Genomic DNA, 17,799 nt, shown 5'->3' with positions numbered 1-17,799 from the left:
TGCAAAGTATATCAATGTAACAAGTAATACCTGTTAGAACTTTGATGTTAGTAAAGATTTCTTTATGTACGCTTCACAGATAGTTTTGCTTTTATCACTTTAACAGATTTATACCTTTCCAATAGTTCCAGGAGTCTAAAGAGTTTTGTATATAAAGACCTTGAAAAAAACAGGGTCAAGGCAGGTCATTAAAACACTATTAATGACACATCCACTGTGATGTGGATCGAGCCCTCCAGTTCAGGCAGCCTACAAACGAGAAGTGCTGAAGGGTAGTGGAGGCACTGCTACAACATTGGCAGGGAGCAGCAGCAAGTGTGAGAATGCCCTACATGGGAGAAGGAGCCAGGAGCCAAGCATGACCGTAGCCCCACAGCATCCAAGCAGAACCGGGTAGCCACGTCCATGAAGAATCCCAGACAAAGCAAATAATGAACCAGGTCCAGGACCCATTCAGGCGTCCAGTCAGGAACAACAGGAGAGAGGGCCAGAGACAGGTATTCCTGCAAAACAGCTCAAGCAAGGATTAAGCCCAAGTGTGAGCTTAAATGGGGCTCCTGGGCCCATTGGCCAACAGTATGGGTGTGCATCCGGGTGAGACTGCTCAGGGCTATTAAGGCCTATTGGTTCCCTCAGGGCCCTGAAAAACATTTGCATTGTTTATTTATCCTTTCCCTAAACATCTTGTAACAATTACTCTCACAGGTAGGATAACAAACTAGAAGGTCCTTTCCAGTACATTTACTCAATTCAAATATATCAGATGAAGTAAAATATAAAGTCAGCTCTTACATAACAGCTATTCCTGACATATACCTCCTTGCCAAACTAGTGAATTTGTATCCTGTCTCTGTCTAACTTGGCTGGCCTTTCATGAAGAACACAAATATTCTTCTGTAGCTGATATATTCTCACTTTTGCTGTCTGAGTCTGCTGAAGGTTGAGATACTGAAGAATGGCATTCAGTTAAAGCAATGTACTCACAGCATTGATTGTAAGTGCAAAGTCCAGAAAGAGTGAAGTCTTTCTCACGCTTTCTGTATTGTTCCTATTGTATTTAATACAACTAGCTGTTATAAAGAGCTTCCTGACAAATGTTTCTGTTGTGATGGGTCATTTGTTATTATAGACATTCCTCCACCAGAAGTTGGACTGAGCATTCTCCTGGTGGCCCATTTTCACCTACAGCTGCTTTACTGCCATAAACTCAACTTGAGGCTAGCTAGCCTGTAGGAAGTTGTGATTAGTGCAGAATTTATATGTTGCCTCAGTGAGGTGAGTTCTGAGAAGCATACTTCATAGTTGCTGTATGTTCTTTGGCTTGGTTTTTGCTTCAAAAAACCCATTAAAACTGTTCTTCCTGGCATCATTTCAGTGCTCTGGGTCTTTTGGGTGCTGGCACATTGTACTTTAAACCAAGAAGCAGTCTCAGAAAAGGCCTGAGTAGGGCGATTTCACATACATCAATTCAGCTCATTTCCCAAGATCTTTGCCAAGTTAATGGCTTCTCTACCAGGGGAGCAAATACAACGTTGAAAGTTTAGATGGGATTATTTTTTGACAGGAGCAGAAATGCTGAAAACAGCAAAATGTGTTTATGTCTTATTAAGAGTTCATGAAAATTCTGATGGAAGTTCACAATCAAATAGCTTGATAGGTATCATACACAGGTTTTGAATACTGTGGATCATTTATTGCACTGGTCTTAGAAATTGCAGTTAGCTGTAGGGGTACAGTAGCTCTGCCTGTTTAAGTGTGATAAAATTTTATATACTGAGTTATTGCTTGTTTAACCATCATTCTTCATCCTCTGTTACATCAGCCTTAATCAATATAGCATTTTTTTTCAGTTTGGTTTAACTATTAGTTTTTGAAGGATTCCATTTATTCAGGTTCATATATTCATGTGTATCAGCTGTGATCCCTGTTTTGTGCTTGGTTAAAATGATGCAGTTGGTTACATTGAAATATTATGCATAGATCTACAGCAGTTTTTATTCATGTTGCATAAGTATCCCAGCCCAAATTGAAATGTGGGAACATTTAATTTATTAATGCTTATTTTCTTCTTCTAAATATGTTCTTGATCTTAATGTTTTTCAGCAGCTTTGGAAAGGAGGAATTTAAGAGATACATTTCAAAACAATAAAAATAACTGTTTCAGTCAGCTGATGAAGAGATTTAGATTCATGAAGGTTTTATATCTTTGACATACAGACTTTTGTAGAATGATTAAAATCTCATGCATTCAAAAGCATGGTAATTGAAATATTGACAATATTTTAGGAGATTACTTTGTCTCTTTAAAAGTTTAACACAACACTTAGGTATTGTACACATAATCTAGACTGCTATGTGCTCTTCTTCAAATTTTATATTACTGTGACATAGACATGGATGTAATTTTTAAGAATTGAGCACTTGTGATGGGATCAGCAAGCATTTGCATTTATAGAGTCGGGAGGAATGTGTTCCAGCATAAACTCCATTGAGCCTCACAGATTAAAATCTTCTCACAATTAAATTTACACAACTCTTCTGCCTACGAATTTAACAGAAAGTCTGACTCTGTCCTTTTATCCATATCTAAATGCCAGATCGAGAGAGAATGTGACCTTCACAACCGTTTATTTAGAAAATATCTCGTGGTTCAGCATAGAATTAGGTGGTGCAGAGATGTGATGAAAATTCGTCCAACACTAACAACAGATAACATAATTATTCTTCTGACTTTTGTCCCAGCAGGAGAGAAATGGAACCACAGGGCGTGTTTATTTGTACAACAGACCACATATTTCCTTGTTTAGGAACTTTAATGAAATCATAATCTGACACTAAGACTGTATTAAAGATCTGTTTCAGATTAGAATGATAAAGAAGCTGGTCCTGAATCCCAAAATACTGTTTAAGGAGAATTAGTATGTCTGATTGTAGTGAGTTTTTGCACTGAATTACTGCATAATGAAATAAGAGAAGTGGGGAAAAAGCTTTTTTTCCCCGCCAAGAAGATGGAGTCAATCAGCTTGTGGTTGTGTACCGCTGCACTGTTTTTCCTTTGCTCTGGCTGCTGAATGAGCTACACTGGCAAGTCAGACCTTGTAAGCATCTATTCACTTTATCCACAGTTCTTTGTCAGCAAATGATTAGCTTTCTGATTACCTTGCTCAGAGGATAAATACCGACGCGCTCTGCGCATCTACAAACAAAAGTTTTCATCATATTCTAACCAGAAGGGATGAAAATACTTCAGGCATTGGTCTGTTTGGGGGATCTCTTGATCACCCCGATGCATCCATTAATCTTCTATCTGTAACATAGACACTCTGACATATTTAAGGTACTTTTGGGTTTTGATCTTAGTATTCTCATCTAGAGAAAAGGAGTGTGTTCTCCCTTCCAGATGTGTTCCTTTATGCTTATCGCCATACCGGTTTATCCACAAGCCTTCTGGTAACACCAGCCAGTCTGGTATTAATAGATTACCTGGAAGCCTCTGAATTTACTGCATATGTAACAAGCAAGTTTGAAATCCTGTTTCACCTTCCAATATGGCTGGTGTTTAATGTCAGAGATGTTACAGGAAATATAGTGTCAGCAGTTGAAATTGAACGTGGTTTTTCCACAGAGCTTTGACTAGGTCTAATTAGAAGTAATGCACCTCTATAGAAATTAATAGTTGCAAGTAATTGGGGTTTTTTTTACTATAAATGTAAACATAATTTTGAATGTTTGTTGACCCGTATTGATGGATATATATTTATTTACAAAATTTACTGGAGCTGATGTGGTTTACCAGAAAAATCTGGTGAAGGAAACGTTTTCAGATGTGCATTTACATTCAGCTACTAAGCACAACCAAAAAGTGTGTCTCGGTTGTGCATAATTGGAGTAAATATTTTTTCAGGTTTCATTCATTTGGAATCTAGGTTACAATGCTGGATAAAATAATTTAAGAGCTGTTTGAGTATTTTGGACTGGAAAATCTTCTTTTTATTTGTACGGGAAGTATTTCTCAGTTATATGCAATGGCTGGACAAAAGTAACGAAGTTGCAACACTGAATTGAATTAAAGTGACCGGGTCATTCAGGTCTTGTTGAAGGGAGGTTTATAGGGTTTTTTTTTTAAATGTGGTTCATAAAAGAGTTCTGATTTGCATTTACAGTGACCTTCTAAAATGGTGCCAATTATTCACAGTTAGAGTAAATATTTTTTCAGGTTTCATTCTTTTGGAACTGAGAATAGAACATTCACTGAAAATATTCAATGGCACCGCTTACTAAACCAGGCACATGTGTGTGGGAGGTAGTAAGAAATGCACTAGAAGCATATGTTCCAAGTTCCAGGCAATTTTTATTTTATATTAAAAAAATGCCAAGCCCCTCAGTAAGAAGGCAGTTGTAACACTGAGAAAAAACATTTGACACTTCCAAGTTTTGGCCTGTTAACTTTTCAGCTGTAAATAGGTACAGTAATTACTTTGGTCCATCAGCTAACTATTAGCCCGCTCTACTAAATCAAGGTTTCATGACTGTTGCTGGGTAACACAGCAATGACTACCCCTGGCCATGGATGCTCATGAGGAGAGGTGAGTCTGACTTTTTGATGCATGCTTGGGAGTTGATTTGGTGAGTGGGCCACGTGGGGATGCAGGAGGATGCACTTGCCTGCTTGAACAGCCCTCCCTCCTCCAACATCTGTTTCACACCTTCACAAGGGAAGGGCAGCGGGCTGGAGAGTGGGGATGTTCTGGGTCTGGATTCAGCCAGCATTTGATGTTGCAGTGAGTTAATAATTGTAAGGGATTTTCATAATGGAGTGACTTACATTAGTCTTGAATTGAGTTGGCCCATGGCTTCTTAAAAAGTAGAAAAAAATGGATTTGGGAAAACACACTACCTTACTAATCCATCCCCCCTGTCTGCACATCTGTTCTTTATATTATGATATCCCCTGCTTTTTGTGGTATTGCCTTTCCTTCTGTATTTTTACCATATCAGAACGAGAGTTAGTTAGCATAAAGCATACATAAAAATGTCAAGGGGTTTGGAAACACCGGGCTCGGTGCATTGAAGTTTATTCCAAAGTACTGGAATGGTCAGTCTAGTGACAGTAACTTAGAGAAGGAACGGTGACTATTCTCTGGAGGAAATAATTTTTACTTTTTTTTTCTCTGATATCAAAAAATGAAAAAAGTTTGATTTTAACAGTTGTAAAATATTATATGATGTTGCTGTGAAATTTAGCTAGCTGTTCCAAAATTTTCTTTCACAAACACCACACTTGACCATGTTCACAATAAAATTGATTAAAGTGAAGTTTCAGAACTTTGGTATTTGTTATTTCAACCTCACATTAATAGGACTGTTGCTAATTTTTAATAGCTAACCTCATAGATATTTATTGAGGTTCTTTAAATTGGGATCAATAGGTAATCAAACTTAACAACTCCTGCTACACAGTAGATAAAGCTATTTTAGAAGCTTTCCAATCATACTGATGTTTCAGATCTGATGACACAGATTAAGTCAGCATTTTCAAACTCACCTAACTTAGTCACCCACAGTGAAATTCTGTCTCCTTTGATTTCGATTTCAGGTTTTCCGTTTCATTGTACAGGATTAAGGTTTCACCTATAGGCTATATTTAGGCACCTGTCTGTGGCCTGTTTTTTTAGACATGTCAGACATTCCCCCTAAAGTCAATAGATTAAATATATGTTCAGCATTCCTGGCACCTGGATTAAATTTTGGATGTAATTCTGCAGGTGTTCCATGAAGATAAATTTCTGCATCTGCCCAGATTTAGCAGGAAGGGCTACATTCAAATGCTGACCTTTGCATATTTTAACCAACTCCTCAAAGCTCAACCAATGATCATGTAGGGTGGGGGGTTTTCCCCCGAACTACCCTATACACTATTATTCCATTTTTCTGTAACACCTCTGTCCCTTTGTTACAAGCATTCTAACTTGGCATCTATGTCTTCAGCCTGTGTTACCATATTACCCAGTATATTACTGCTGCTACCAGTATCACTCCAGCATAGTCTGCCTTCAATTTCACCCATGCAGATTTAATGGGAATTCTTGTAATGACAAAGATCAATACACTGACGTGACCAATTGCAACTCCTTGTATTAACCTCCACAGAACTCTTTTTTTTTTTTTCCTGACATAGACCCCCTCTGTTTTAGAAATGCTCATTTTCTTTTATAGATACCAGAATTGCCAAGTCTAGTCCTTAGTTTTGCTGCAAGAATTCTTGAAGCTCTTTCAGATGTCTATCATGAGCACTTACAACATTAATGTAGGTGATCTTCTTATGTGTTAACAGAAATCAGACTCTGCTATCTGTACTGCCTCATCCAAGTACAGCTTGGGAGGAATAGCGTAAATGCCATCTTGGAGTTATGTTGATTAGATTTATATCACCTTTGCTATTTTAATACCTCACATGGCAAATGTTAAGTCAGTAAAACTTAGTACATAAATAAAAACATCTGCTTTGTCTGTGACCCTTTGCAGGGTAAATGTTACTGTTGGATCAGCAAAACTGCAGATAGCCAGTCGTTTTGAGAAGTTCATGAATAGGGACAAGCCTTATTTATTTATTTATTTTATTTATTTATTTATTTGGTATCAGAGAAAGATTTAGAAATATGGTGTCAAATGATAAAAAATTATCCAAATGAACACTGAGCCACATGAAGCCCTATCTTCTCCTTAATACTGTACATTAGCTGTCAGTTATGTTTAGAATAATGCTTCTATTCCAGTTTTCATAACAAAGCTATATTACAGCAAACATAAATGTTACTTTTATGAATTCTACAGATCTTCACTTAAATCTGTCCTTTTAAAAAATACTGATTTTTCAATTAGATGCTTAAATATATTTGAAATTATAACAACAGAAGCCAGCCTGAAGTACAATAAAAAAATGAAATGTCTGCTTTCAATGCATTTTGCTACATGAACCCACAAGATCAAATACTAACACTGTAAGCATATTTTAGCACACAGAGAAAAATAATTACATAATGCATACCCAGATGCTTATTGGTAAACTATGCTTTTGAAGGCTCTGAACAAGGGCTGTGATTCCAAAGAGCAGATAGATTCAGCTCCAGCAGCTGCACTAGTTGCTGCCCGAGACGTCTGCCAGAGGTTGCCATTCTTCTGCTTCTCCCTCAGCTGCTATGGCTCTCAGCAAACCAGACTAATTCACAGACTAACTCACAGAACAACTCGCTGACTACTACACCACTGCACTTTCTGAGGAGAGAAGAGATGCCCAATGCAGCTCGCCAACCTCTGGCAGGGAAGCAGAGCAGGCAACGGGCACAAGGAGTTAAAACCTCTGGCAGCCAAGGCTAGATCTATCTAGAATTGCAAATCAGAGCCCTAAGATAAAGCTCAGTCAGCTTGAATACGCCTACCACATATTAGTGCAAACCTATGCTCTGTGGCTTGCAGTGGCTTGAAAGGAAAAGCAAACCTTTTAAAAGTCAAGTGCAGCAAAAACGTCTATGTAGAAACTGCCGTGAGTTTTTAAGTCAATGAGTTCTGGATTAATAAAACATGCCAACCAAGCCAGATTGTGACCCTCATTGTGCGGGGAAAGTCTTTCCTTCTGGAAATTTCATACTCATACTTTTTTAGGGTTGATTTCTTTCTGGCCATTTCTTATTTTAATGGCCTTTTTGGGGCCACTGACCAGTGGGTTGGTGTTCTTCGTTGATGGTTTTGGGGCTCCGCTCCGACCACTGCGTCCTGCATTCTGGTTCTTACTGCGGGCCGTTCGCAGCTTTTGTTCTTGCAGTCTCTGTTCCCACCTCTGTGGAAATGCGGAAGACAAAGAGGCTGAGTTGGGGAAGGACATAATCATAAACAATTATGTCTTAATCAAAGCTATGCTGAACCAGCGATACCAATGCTGCTTTAATGGGTTTGTGCTCTATTCTGCGGAGCCATCGATGTCAGTGTGTTACAGCTGTCTGCAGGGGGAACCTGCCATGTGGTCTTGGGTGGGAGAATTTCCACGATATCAGCAGATGGCAATGACAACTGCACACCTCGTGTGCATGCTGCACGTGAGTGTGCATCTCACGCCTTTTCAGAAAGTCAGGGGAGCTGGCACCATGCCATCAAAAAGACAGGGTCTGCGCACTGGAACTCCTTTGCAAAGCCCTTCTTTGCTGTCTTACCGAACGTGCTACTTAACTTTTCCTCAGAAAAGTCTGCAGAAAGCAGACTATCCTTTCATATATTTAAACACACAGCTACAAGGGAAGGTGGTATTTACTTTCTGCTTCTGCTATTCCCTGGGGTGGAGAGCACTGGGCATGAAAGAGCTTATGTTATGGACAGACAACGGAGATGACCACTGAAATCACAGTGTTCACTGTTGCAATGGGATGGTTGTGAATAATGCACCTGCAGCTTTATTCAGCAGCATCCCTGAGAAATTTTGAAAAGCAATGAGATCAATGAGCCCATGAAAGAGAATAGCTGTCAGATTTCCAAACCCGAAAGTGCAGTGGTTAGAAAAGAGGTTAAGTGGTTAGGTGGTCCAAAATATGGAGAGACCCACAACACTGTGGCAGAGACTGCAGTCTTTCACTTCTAGGAACAGAAATACCTATTTTAAGGAAAGCATGGTAGATAGTAGAACCTGGAAAGAGTCTCACCTCTGCCCTCTATTAATGAACTTTCTCTTCTGAAACTCCCAAAGGCAGGGGCTTTGCCCAGTGGTCAGAGCAAGAGAAGTGCTGTCCAGCTTTCCTACTTCATATCTCTGCACCGACCCTGTTGCAACTCAGACTCTTGCCCTGGCTAGAGGAGAGGCCAGCCATGTTGTGGTTATGTTAACAGCTGTCTTCTGTAGTTCACAGACAGCTCAAAACATTCATTTTAAGTGGTAACTCAAGACAAAAGCTGGATGCAAGTCTTCAGGGATGAATGATGGGCATTAAAATGAAGCCACTGTGATACCTAGCTCCATACAGCTATCTTTGTGTCATCAGGGTCATTATATGTATCTTTATAAAACAAAAAAGGCATTTATGCGTGTCCCAGTCAAACATGTTTAAATGAGGATTTAATTTATGAAACTATTAATATCAGAGGGAATGACACATGCTTTGAGAATTATTTTGTTTGGCAGTCATGCATCTATTTGACAGTCTGGAAATGAATGTTCAAACAGGTTTCAAGACACAATTAGAAATGACAAAACAGTGTGAGGAGGCCACTAAAACACACTGTGTGCCAGTAACAGGCTATTAAGTTGACAGCTAAGGGATTTCAAGAGTCCAAGTCATACGTCAGTATTCTCCTGAATCCCTCATGGTATCATCTGCAATTGCAATGTATTTCTTTTTTAAAGATTTAAAGCATGGTTTCTTTTTCACACATAGGTTTTACGTAAGTAAGTGAGGAGAAAAGGGAATGATAAAAGCATCAGATACGATTTCCACAAGGAGCTGGCCTGTAATCCAAAAGCTTCTGCGGATAGATACATACATCTTTTTTCCTCTTCTCTATCAATTGCCAACCAGCTCATAATTAAAATAAGTAGACATGTACGTCCTTAATGCTCTGAAACCCTTTCTGCGTTCCAGAGATAATTTTCTTCCATCTCTAAAAGTCTGAGGAAGACTCAGACACTGTCTTGATCCACCCTTTCTTTCCACTACAAAGAGGAGTTTACAAGCAGGAAGTAATAGCAAGTGCTACCCTGAAGCCCCCAAAAGCAGGGGCATCTGCTGCTCCTGCCTCCCATGTCTCCATACCATAGACTTTTCCTTCCAATGTTCCCTGAAACCAGTGAGGGCCAACACTTTCAGTCGGTCTTTAGTGGGAAGTAGCCAGCGAGAAGTCTGCACCTCCCACCTGCAATCTTTAATGCAGCAAAGCCTGTTTATCCAGCACAGTGGATTTTAACTTCCTTTCTTACCTAAAAGGTGAACTATATGCTCCTCTGCATATCACCTATCTGACAGTTACTTGCCTTGGCAGTGATAGGAAAGAAATTCCTAGAGTCATTACTGTAATAAGCCAGAGTTCACACAAAGATCATCCAACCATAATATTTAGGGACAGTTTGCAGATAAAACAGAAATAAAATGGAAATAAAACTTTAGAGGCCTTAAAATGCAAGACTAAAATTTTCAAATTTTCACTTACACTTCTATGTAATTATGAGGTATGAAAATGTTGAAGTGAAAATAATAATACCCAGAGGTGTTATGGATATCTGAAAGTCAAGCAAGTTATTCAATGCTGAAGTAGAGCGAAGGTGTTTAACTTTTTATCAAGAATATCGGCATTTTTTTCTTTGGTTGTATGTACCTTAAATCTTTTGTTTAGTTGATCCTTCCATTTTTCAACTAGACATCCATCAAGAAGCATCAACCTGAAAATTAAGAAATAAATATAAGTTACAGATATTTCTGGTTTTGATTCCCGAGATGCCATTCCAGATGATTTAACACAGACCGAGGTTGAAATGCACCAGCAGGTACTGGTACTGACAGTTTCTCAGTACGGGACGATAGGCAGAAAAATATTTTTCTCCATGCCTAAATGCTTTCTAATGGATTTCTATAGGCTTATACTGATACTTCTGAAATCCTATTCTGAACTCTGTAAAAACAGAATACAGTTTTCAAAAGAAATCAGATTTTTACAGCCAAATCTGCAGCTCATAGCCAGTGTTGAGAAAACATTTAGAGCCCTTTGTCCTCACCTGCAGCTATTATGCAGGGGGAAATTGTCCTGTCTTGATCACTGTTAACAAAAAGTGATGTGTTGGGTAACATCCCATGAAACTGTTTAAAGGTATATGTACATGTATTTTCACTTACGCCCACTATATATTTCTCTGTGTGTTTGTGTGCAGAAGAGTAGTTGAAAGAAATGTATTTTACTTCTGAATTTTAAAAAAGCTGTTTCATATGCACCAGTTAATACAACTTAGCTGACGAATGGTAACACCTTACCTGATCACTTACAATCTTCTCCATTTCTACCTATAAATACATGAAGACGGTATTATGGATTTCCTACATGTAACTACTTAATGAGTGCTTTAAAGTGAATTTGGAAAATGTATGGGCAGTGATACTGGCCTACCAATGAAATCTGGCTAGCTCCTGTATGAAAATACTGAGTTTGGTGTTATGAAATAAACAAAACAAAAATGTAACTATTAACTGTAGATGCCTTAAACAGCTTCTAAAATAGTTCATTCTAAAGCAGTTTGATGTCACACTTTCTAAGTCCCAACCTAGAAGCAACTATTTTATAGCACAGGGATGCTGGAATTTCTGTATCTTCTCCACTGCTAACTATTTTAAATTTTATTTTTCTTTTCATCCTTTTTTTTTTTTTTTTTTTTTAAGATACTGGGCCTTAATATGCCTTAATATCGTTTCCCTAATTCTGGAAGGTTTTACTTAGACATCAGTGTTGGCTAGAGACATCAAAACATCATTATGAACGCACACAATTTCATACAGCACTTTGCTGGCGAGTGAGATTTACACACCATAGCAGGGCCTGGCCTGCAGTTTCCATGAACAGTGTTGCTGCTCATACCAGTTCAAAAAGAGTACAAAATGCTGCCACTCGTAGCCATTAGCCACTGTGCATCCACTTTGCCCAAACATGAAAGGACTACAATGAGTGCAAGCCCGGGCGAATCAAGACCAACATGACACACACCTCCTTTTCTTTCCCAGGAGAGGTTAGGTAATTAACATATAGGATTGAAGCTAAGGCCACATCATGATGAATGAAAACACAACACAGTGTGCATCTGATGCAGCTTCTGTTTGGGCCAAATAATGGAGCGAGACCCTAACCCTGCTGATGGGCAATGGGTGTTTTGCCATTGACTTCAGTGGAGATACAGCTTCCACCCGTTTTGCTTCTGGCATTTTTCAAAGCTGCTGTAACTCAAAACCTCCTGTTTGCATGCCACTGAGTTCAACAGGAAACACATATAATAGTTTATGTTTCTTTTTCAAATCCATTTTAGTACACTATATGAAATTAAAAACCTCAGTGGCCTTTAGAAACCATCACAAAATATTTAGTGAATGGTGTGTTTTTCCATAGTAATGGAGAAGCAGATTGCGATCTTTCACTTTTGAAATCTCCCCCCCCCCCGACAGCCTCCTGAAGGGTCCTCTCCAACAAAGCTCTGCAGGTCAGAGCTCCTCAATTGCAATCTTGGCCATGGTCCTTCTGCGTGACTCAGAGCATGTGTCCCTAAAATGGCTAACACAAAGTAGAGGGCTCTAAATTAATCTTTGTGAAATATTTCCAGACCTGGAGGAGCAAGGTGCCATGTAATAATAAAACACTGTGCCTGCTGGCTCACAAAAAAAGGGTAAGGTAATAAGGTATCAGATATAGAAACACCTATAAAGCATATATCAACATAAAACTCATTGAAAATATAGATATGGTCCATCAAATTCCGCACGTAGGTGTTCTGTGGTCCTCAACAAGTGCACATGATCAATTAACAGTCACATCACTGTGTGCAAAACCAGCCTGCACATTTTACAAACCTGCCTTACCTCTGACCCACGGCACACAGGCACATGTACCCACCACGCCACAACCTGTCCTGTTGCCATCTGTTGCTACTGGTACATTTGGGGTGCTAACGGGGACGAGATGTCCCCTTCTGCCTCGGGGACACAGAGAGAAAAGGGAGCTGTGATTCATCCCTCCCTCCCCTCCAGACCAGCATGCTGGATTTCCTTCCACGCCTGGGGCTAGGCTGACTGCCAGATGAAAGGTCTGGTAAAGTTAGTTTTGTTTTGCCTTTTAATCATACAGCAGGACTGGCAAGCTGCTCTGAGAGTATTTACTTTTCATCTGCCATCCGGGAGCCAGAGCTCCAATGGCTGCAGCTTTGGCAGGTCCCGGTACAGCTGTGGGATCAGAAACATCTCACCAATGGCACCGGTCCGAAGTATGGATAGGCCAGCAGAGAAAGCCTGGCTCTGTCTCCAGCAGCTCTGCAGGCAGATGTGTATCATCTCTTATCCCCTCGCCAGAGGGGTTGGTGAGGCAGAACTGTGCCTTCCATGTGGTCCTGCCACTATGGACCACCACCTACAGCCACCTCCATGTGGTCCTGCCACTATGGACCACCACCTACAGCCACCATCGAGCTTGTAGCCTGTGAAGCAGCTCATGCTGAATGGAAAGCGGTCCTGGAGAAACACTCCCAAAAAGGCTGGAGATGCCTGAACTGCTGCATGATGCATTAAGCAATACGCTGCCAGCACCCAATGCCACCAGAGTTTATGCTCCACATGTGAGCCAGGTTTTGTAAACATTGCATCGTGGTGCAGAGCTGAGGCTGATTGAGTGGAAAAAGTTAATTGAGAAGGTAATTGAAACATGTAGGTGTACATGTGAGTTATCTTAAGAAAAACTAGCAGCGGTGTAATATTAACCATAACTCACAAAACATGCTCGTGACCAGAAAGAGAGCTCCTTCCCGTCTATCACAGCTAGCTGTAACACTTTCCTGCACTGCATCGCCCGGGCTTACCTTGAGCGCCATTCATAGCACATGATGAGAACATCCTGCTTCGGTTGGAGAGGTGGACACTGGCAGGAGGAATTTGTAAGAAGAGGCACTTGAGACAGAGGAATTGATGTCGAAGACTTAAGTATGTCTTTGACTTCAACCACAGTCGTTATCTCGTTGCAGTTCCCTCTTTCTATGCTTTTTACTTTAGCGTGAATGACTGCGATAAGAAAAAGAGAGGTGTGAGAACAACAAACGGTCTTAGAAATTGAAACACATCTCAAAATTAGAGAAAACATATTAAATTGAAAGCTGTTGTTTCGGCTGTGAAACTAGAATTACTGCTTCATGTGAGGGCACGTGCAGTGGCTTAGAATAACAGAGGCCCGATCCTGATTTGGTTTTCAGTCAGACTGTTGACAACTGTGAAATTAAACATGTGCTTAAATCTTTGCCAGATCAGGCCAAGCGATCTCACCTGGAATCGCACACACTAACAGCTTCTTTGACTCAGACTTGTACAATCCCTTGCATAAATCGGACCCGCTCTATAGCCACATCTGCCCTTTTCCAATTAAGTAATGAATAATTTAGCTCACAGACAGCTAACATGAATTCAGTCTTCTCAATAATAAAATCATTTCCCTGTAGGTTGCATCCAGGAACGAAAGTCTTTTCTTAAATATAAGAAGGGAAGGTTTGAAACAAGTAGTCAAAAAGTAAGAGGCTTAGGATTGTGATTTACTCGGTCTATACTTTTTTCATCTTTTGCCTTTGGATTAGTCATCATTAGTAAGATCCTCATACAAAACAGACTCCAAAAACGGGTTCTTCTGACTCTGAATACACAAACATTCATATCTTTACCTTTTATTGAGGAATACTGCATGTCTGCATGGATGCAAGAATGTGAAACTGTGTAGATTGCACTAAGGATGAGCTCCCTGGCTAACTCTGTACCTGCGAACCCTGGCAGTACCTACCCCCGCAGCATTTCACCCCTTCTTCCTTGTGAGAAGTACCAAATCAGAGAAATGAAGCACCTTTTTTTACACAAAGGACTTTGTCTCTAGGAAATGTCAAAATAGGAACGGTCCTATTATCACAAAATTCTTGAGTGGAAGAAACATCAGAAGTGTATGTACCACAGGGTGACCAGCCTGCATTGACACTGCCCCTGGCAGCCACAAGGTCAAAAGCCTTCAAATGGACCTACGTAAACTTGGAATAAACTTCACTCGTAGAAAACAGGAGACCAGCAATTTTAACGCTGTCTGGGTTTTATGTGCTAACTTTATCAGGACATGTGTAACAGCCACAAAACACATGAGGGATTTCAGTTTTGGAGACTCACAATGCATTTTCAAGTCTAATTGAAACCAAGTTCTGGCCAGCTAGAAAAGCAATTCAGCTGTATATATTATTTTTAAAGGATTTCAGAAAAAAGTGGATTTTATTTGCGAGTTGTTCTGCCTTGCCTTGTCTCTGAAATCATTTTCCATATGAGCATGTCTATTTGTTTCAGGGGAGGCTGAATAAAAATCTACCTCTCAAAAACAAAAGCTTCATTTCACAAAGTCAATGGAATTAAATTTTGGATCCCAACCTACAGTTTTTATTCAAGCAACACTCCCACTGAAGTCACTGGAATCAGAATTTATATGACTAACACCTGTATTTAGTTTCAGAATAGTCATTTTATATCACTGCTTTTTCATACATTTCAGACAAGTGTGGAAGTTCATTGTCCCACCTGGACATATCACTATATTCTCCTGAGATTGATTAAGGAATTATATAGAAGAAATACATGACATAAATGCACCAAAATGCCATAACAGAAAAAGTGTACAATTACCTAAGTTAGATGTTCAGCTTGATTCTTCCCACCTAACTGGGGTCTGGATTTTTTTCCCTATACTTACAAAGAAGCAAGTGACTACAAACTTGCTTTCATTTGATATCAGACAGAGAGGAATTGACTGGATATAATAACCCTATTACATAAGAACTCAATACATTCCTTGAAGAAACAACTTTTATCTGAGAAAAAGCCCATAAATTTCAAAAGACCAGGAGACTGCATGCTGAATTCATGGTTAATATGGTTAATAAGGGGATTTCTATTGACATTACAGATACTTAATCTGGTATTTTTCTAATGTTAATTAGACTTCTTCCTGGCTCCCAGCATCAGAAAACCAGAGCAGGGGGAGCCAGGGGAGAAGAGGGGTGAATGCTTACTTATATTGCCAATAAGCCATGCAACATACCATAAAACTATCGGCCAGCTCCTCAGCTGGCTGGTGCAAATTGTCACTGAATCCAGTTAATCTCTGACAATTCCGCACCAGATGAAACTCTGGCTGGTAAGTAAAAGAATACAGGAATTTCTAGTAATAACTTTTTACCTGGCTTCAGCTTTGTTCACATTTACAAGTTTTGTTTAGGTGATAAACCTCTGTTTATTCCACCTGCTGGATGAAAACCGGAGCTGGCCAAGCAGCACATGGTCACGCTCACATCTCTGCACTTACTAGAGGGACCTTTGCAGTAGCAAGCACCCTTTCTGCAGAGCGACCTGTTGATGCCAGTGCACATTACTGACATTTCACTGCTTTTATCAGAAACACACCATCACCTGCGCGATGACCGCTACCGCCTGCGCCAGGTGTGCGTGAGTGGCGGGTTTGGGAAGAGGACGGCTGGGTGTCCTCAGGCAAAAACCCACTTGGAAAGGCTGCGGCGCTGGAGCGGTGTCCTCACGCTGCTCTTGCTGGACGGGGCCTGGTGCGGGTGCAGCGCCCAGCTGGAGCTGCCAAACTGGCGGGGGGGCACCGAGAGGGGTGGGACGGGCAAAGCAAACTATTTTTACACCACCACCACCACCCCCCGCCCCCCGCCGAGCCCATGCACTTACTGTAGCTGTAGTTCTTGGCCAGGTAGGTCGACAGCGTAGGCTTTGTCTTTTTGCACCTGCATCGCTCTTCAAAGGAAGAGAAGGGGAAATGGTTGAGGGGTGTCAGAGGGCGCCTGCCGCCGGGGATGGGGGGGGGGCCCGAGGCTCACCCTGGCCGCGGCTCCTGCAGTCGGGCTCCGGGGGTCTCTCCGGCACCAGCACGCCCTGCGTGAAGTCCGTCCACTTCACATCTGCAAACAGAGGGGCGGCGGGGGAAGGAAAGCTGTCGGGGAGAGGCTCCCGGGGCAGGGGTCCCGAAGCCTTTCCCCCCCTGCCCGGGACGCCCGGCAGGGGTAGAGGGTCTGACGGCCCTCCCCCGCCCCCCCGCCTCCCCCCGGGGCCCTCACCGTCGGGCAGGTCGGTGACGATGGCCTCCGGGGAGATGCAGACGCCGCGGTCGTAGACGGGGAGGTCGTCGCAGGCGAGGCTCTCGGGCCAGCTGTGGTTGTAGCGGCGCATGATGGGCTCGCAGCCGTCGCGGGCTCGCTGGCAGACGGAGCGGCAGGGCTTGATGGGGTCGTAGAGGAACTCCAGGGTGCAGATAGGGGCATACATGGCGCAGAGGAAGAAAGGGAGGACCGGGCTGCAGCCGGTACCCACCAGCTCCTCGTACTGCTCGATGGCGAGGACGGCGTTTTCCTGGGTGCTGTGGTGGAGGTGGTTGGGCATGCGGGTGATGTTCCAGGGCATGGGGCGGCACATGGGGATGCGCACCGCCTCGCACGGCGCGCCCTGCGCCCGCGGGCTCACCCGCAGCCACAGGGACACCGCCACCAAGGCGCGCAGCATCCTCCTCCTCCTCCTCCTCCTCCTCCTCCTCCTCCTCCTTCTCCTCCTCCTCCTCCTCTTCCTCCTCCTCCTTGGCCGCCGCCCGGCTGCAGACGAGTCGCGGGAGCCGCCGCGCCGACAGCCATGGACATCGCGGGACCGCATTTATACCGGTGGCACGAGTGACGTGGGGCCGATCGCGCTCCCTTGGCAGCACCGCTCCTCCGGGGTGTGTGTGTGTGTGTGTGTGTGTGTGTGTGTGTGTGTGTGTCTCTGTGTGTGGGGGGGTGCGTGTGGGTGCGCGCGCGTGTGTGTGTTTTGCTGTGCAGGCACGGTGACATCACCTCCACCCCGGTTTAATCCCCCGGCGACATCACTGCGTCTCTCGTCCGCGGCTCCAGTTCCGTTTCAGTTTTCATCTGTGTCATAAATTCCTTCAGGTGGAAGGAGCGGGGGGGGGGGGGGGGTGTGTGGTGGTGGTGGTGGTGGTGTGAGAAAAGCAAACCCAAACCAC

The 17,799-nt window shown here is 42.2% G+C and overlaps 1 protein-coding gene across 1 annotated transcript; it reads right to left on the bottom strand.

The window, feature by feature from the left end:
- Nucleotides 1-6,650: 6,650 nt before the first annotated feature.
- SFRP4 (secreted frizzled related protein 4) lies at nt 6,651-17,531 on the bottom strand. The gene is made up of 6 exons (XM_049816630.1): nt 16,865-17,531; nt 16,628-16,708; nt 16,479-16,544; nt 13,580-13,778; nt 10,354-10,417; nt 6,651-7,837 (listed from the first exon to the last, which is right to left on the bottom strand). The coding sequence occupies exons 1-6, from the start codon at nt 17,448-17,450 to the stop codon at nt 7,649-7,651; spliced, it is 1,185 nt and encodes a 394-aa protein (XP_049672587.1). The 5' UTR covers nt 17,451-17,531; the 3' UTR covers nt 6,651-7,648.
- Between the last annotated feature and the right edge of the window lie 268 nt (nt 17,532-17,799).

Source organism: Accipiter gentilis, chromosome 14 (genome assembly GCF_929443795.1).
Source record: "Accipiter gentilis chromosome 14, bAccGen1.1, whole genome shotgun sequence".
Lineage (NCBI taxonomy): Eukaryota > Metazoa > Chordata > Aves > Accipitriformes > Accipitridae > Astur > Astur gentilis.
The sequence above is the reverse complement of the archived record's forward strand: the minus strand, read 5'-3'. Positions and strand labels throughout refer to the sequence as shown.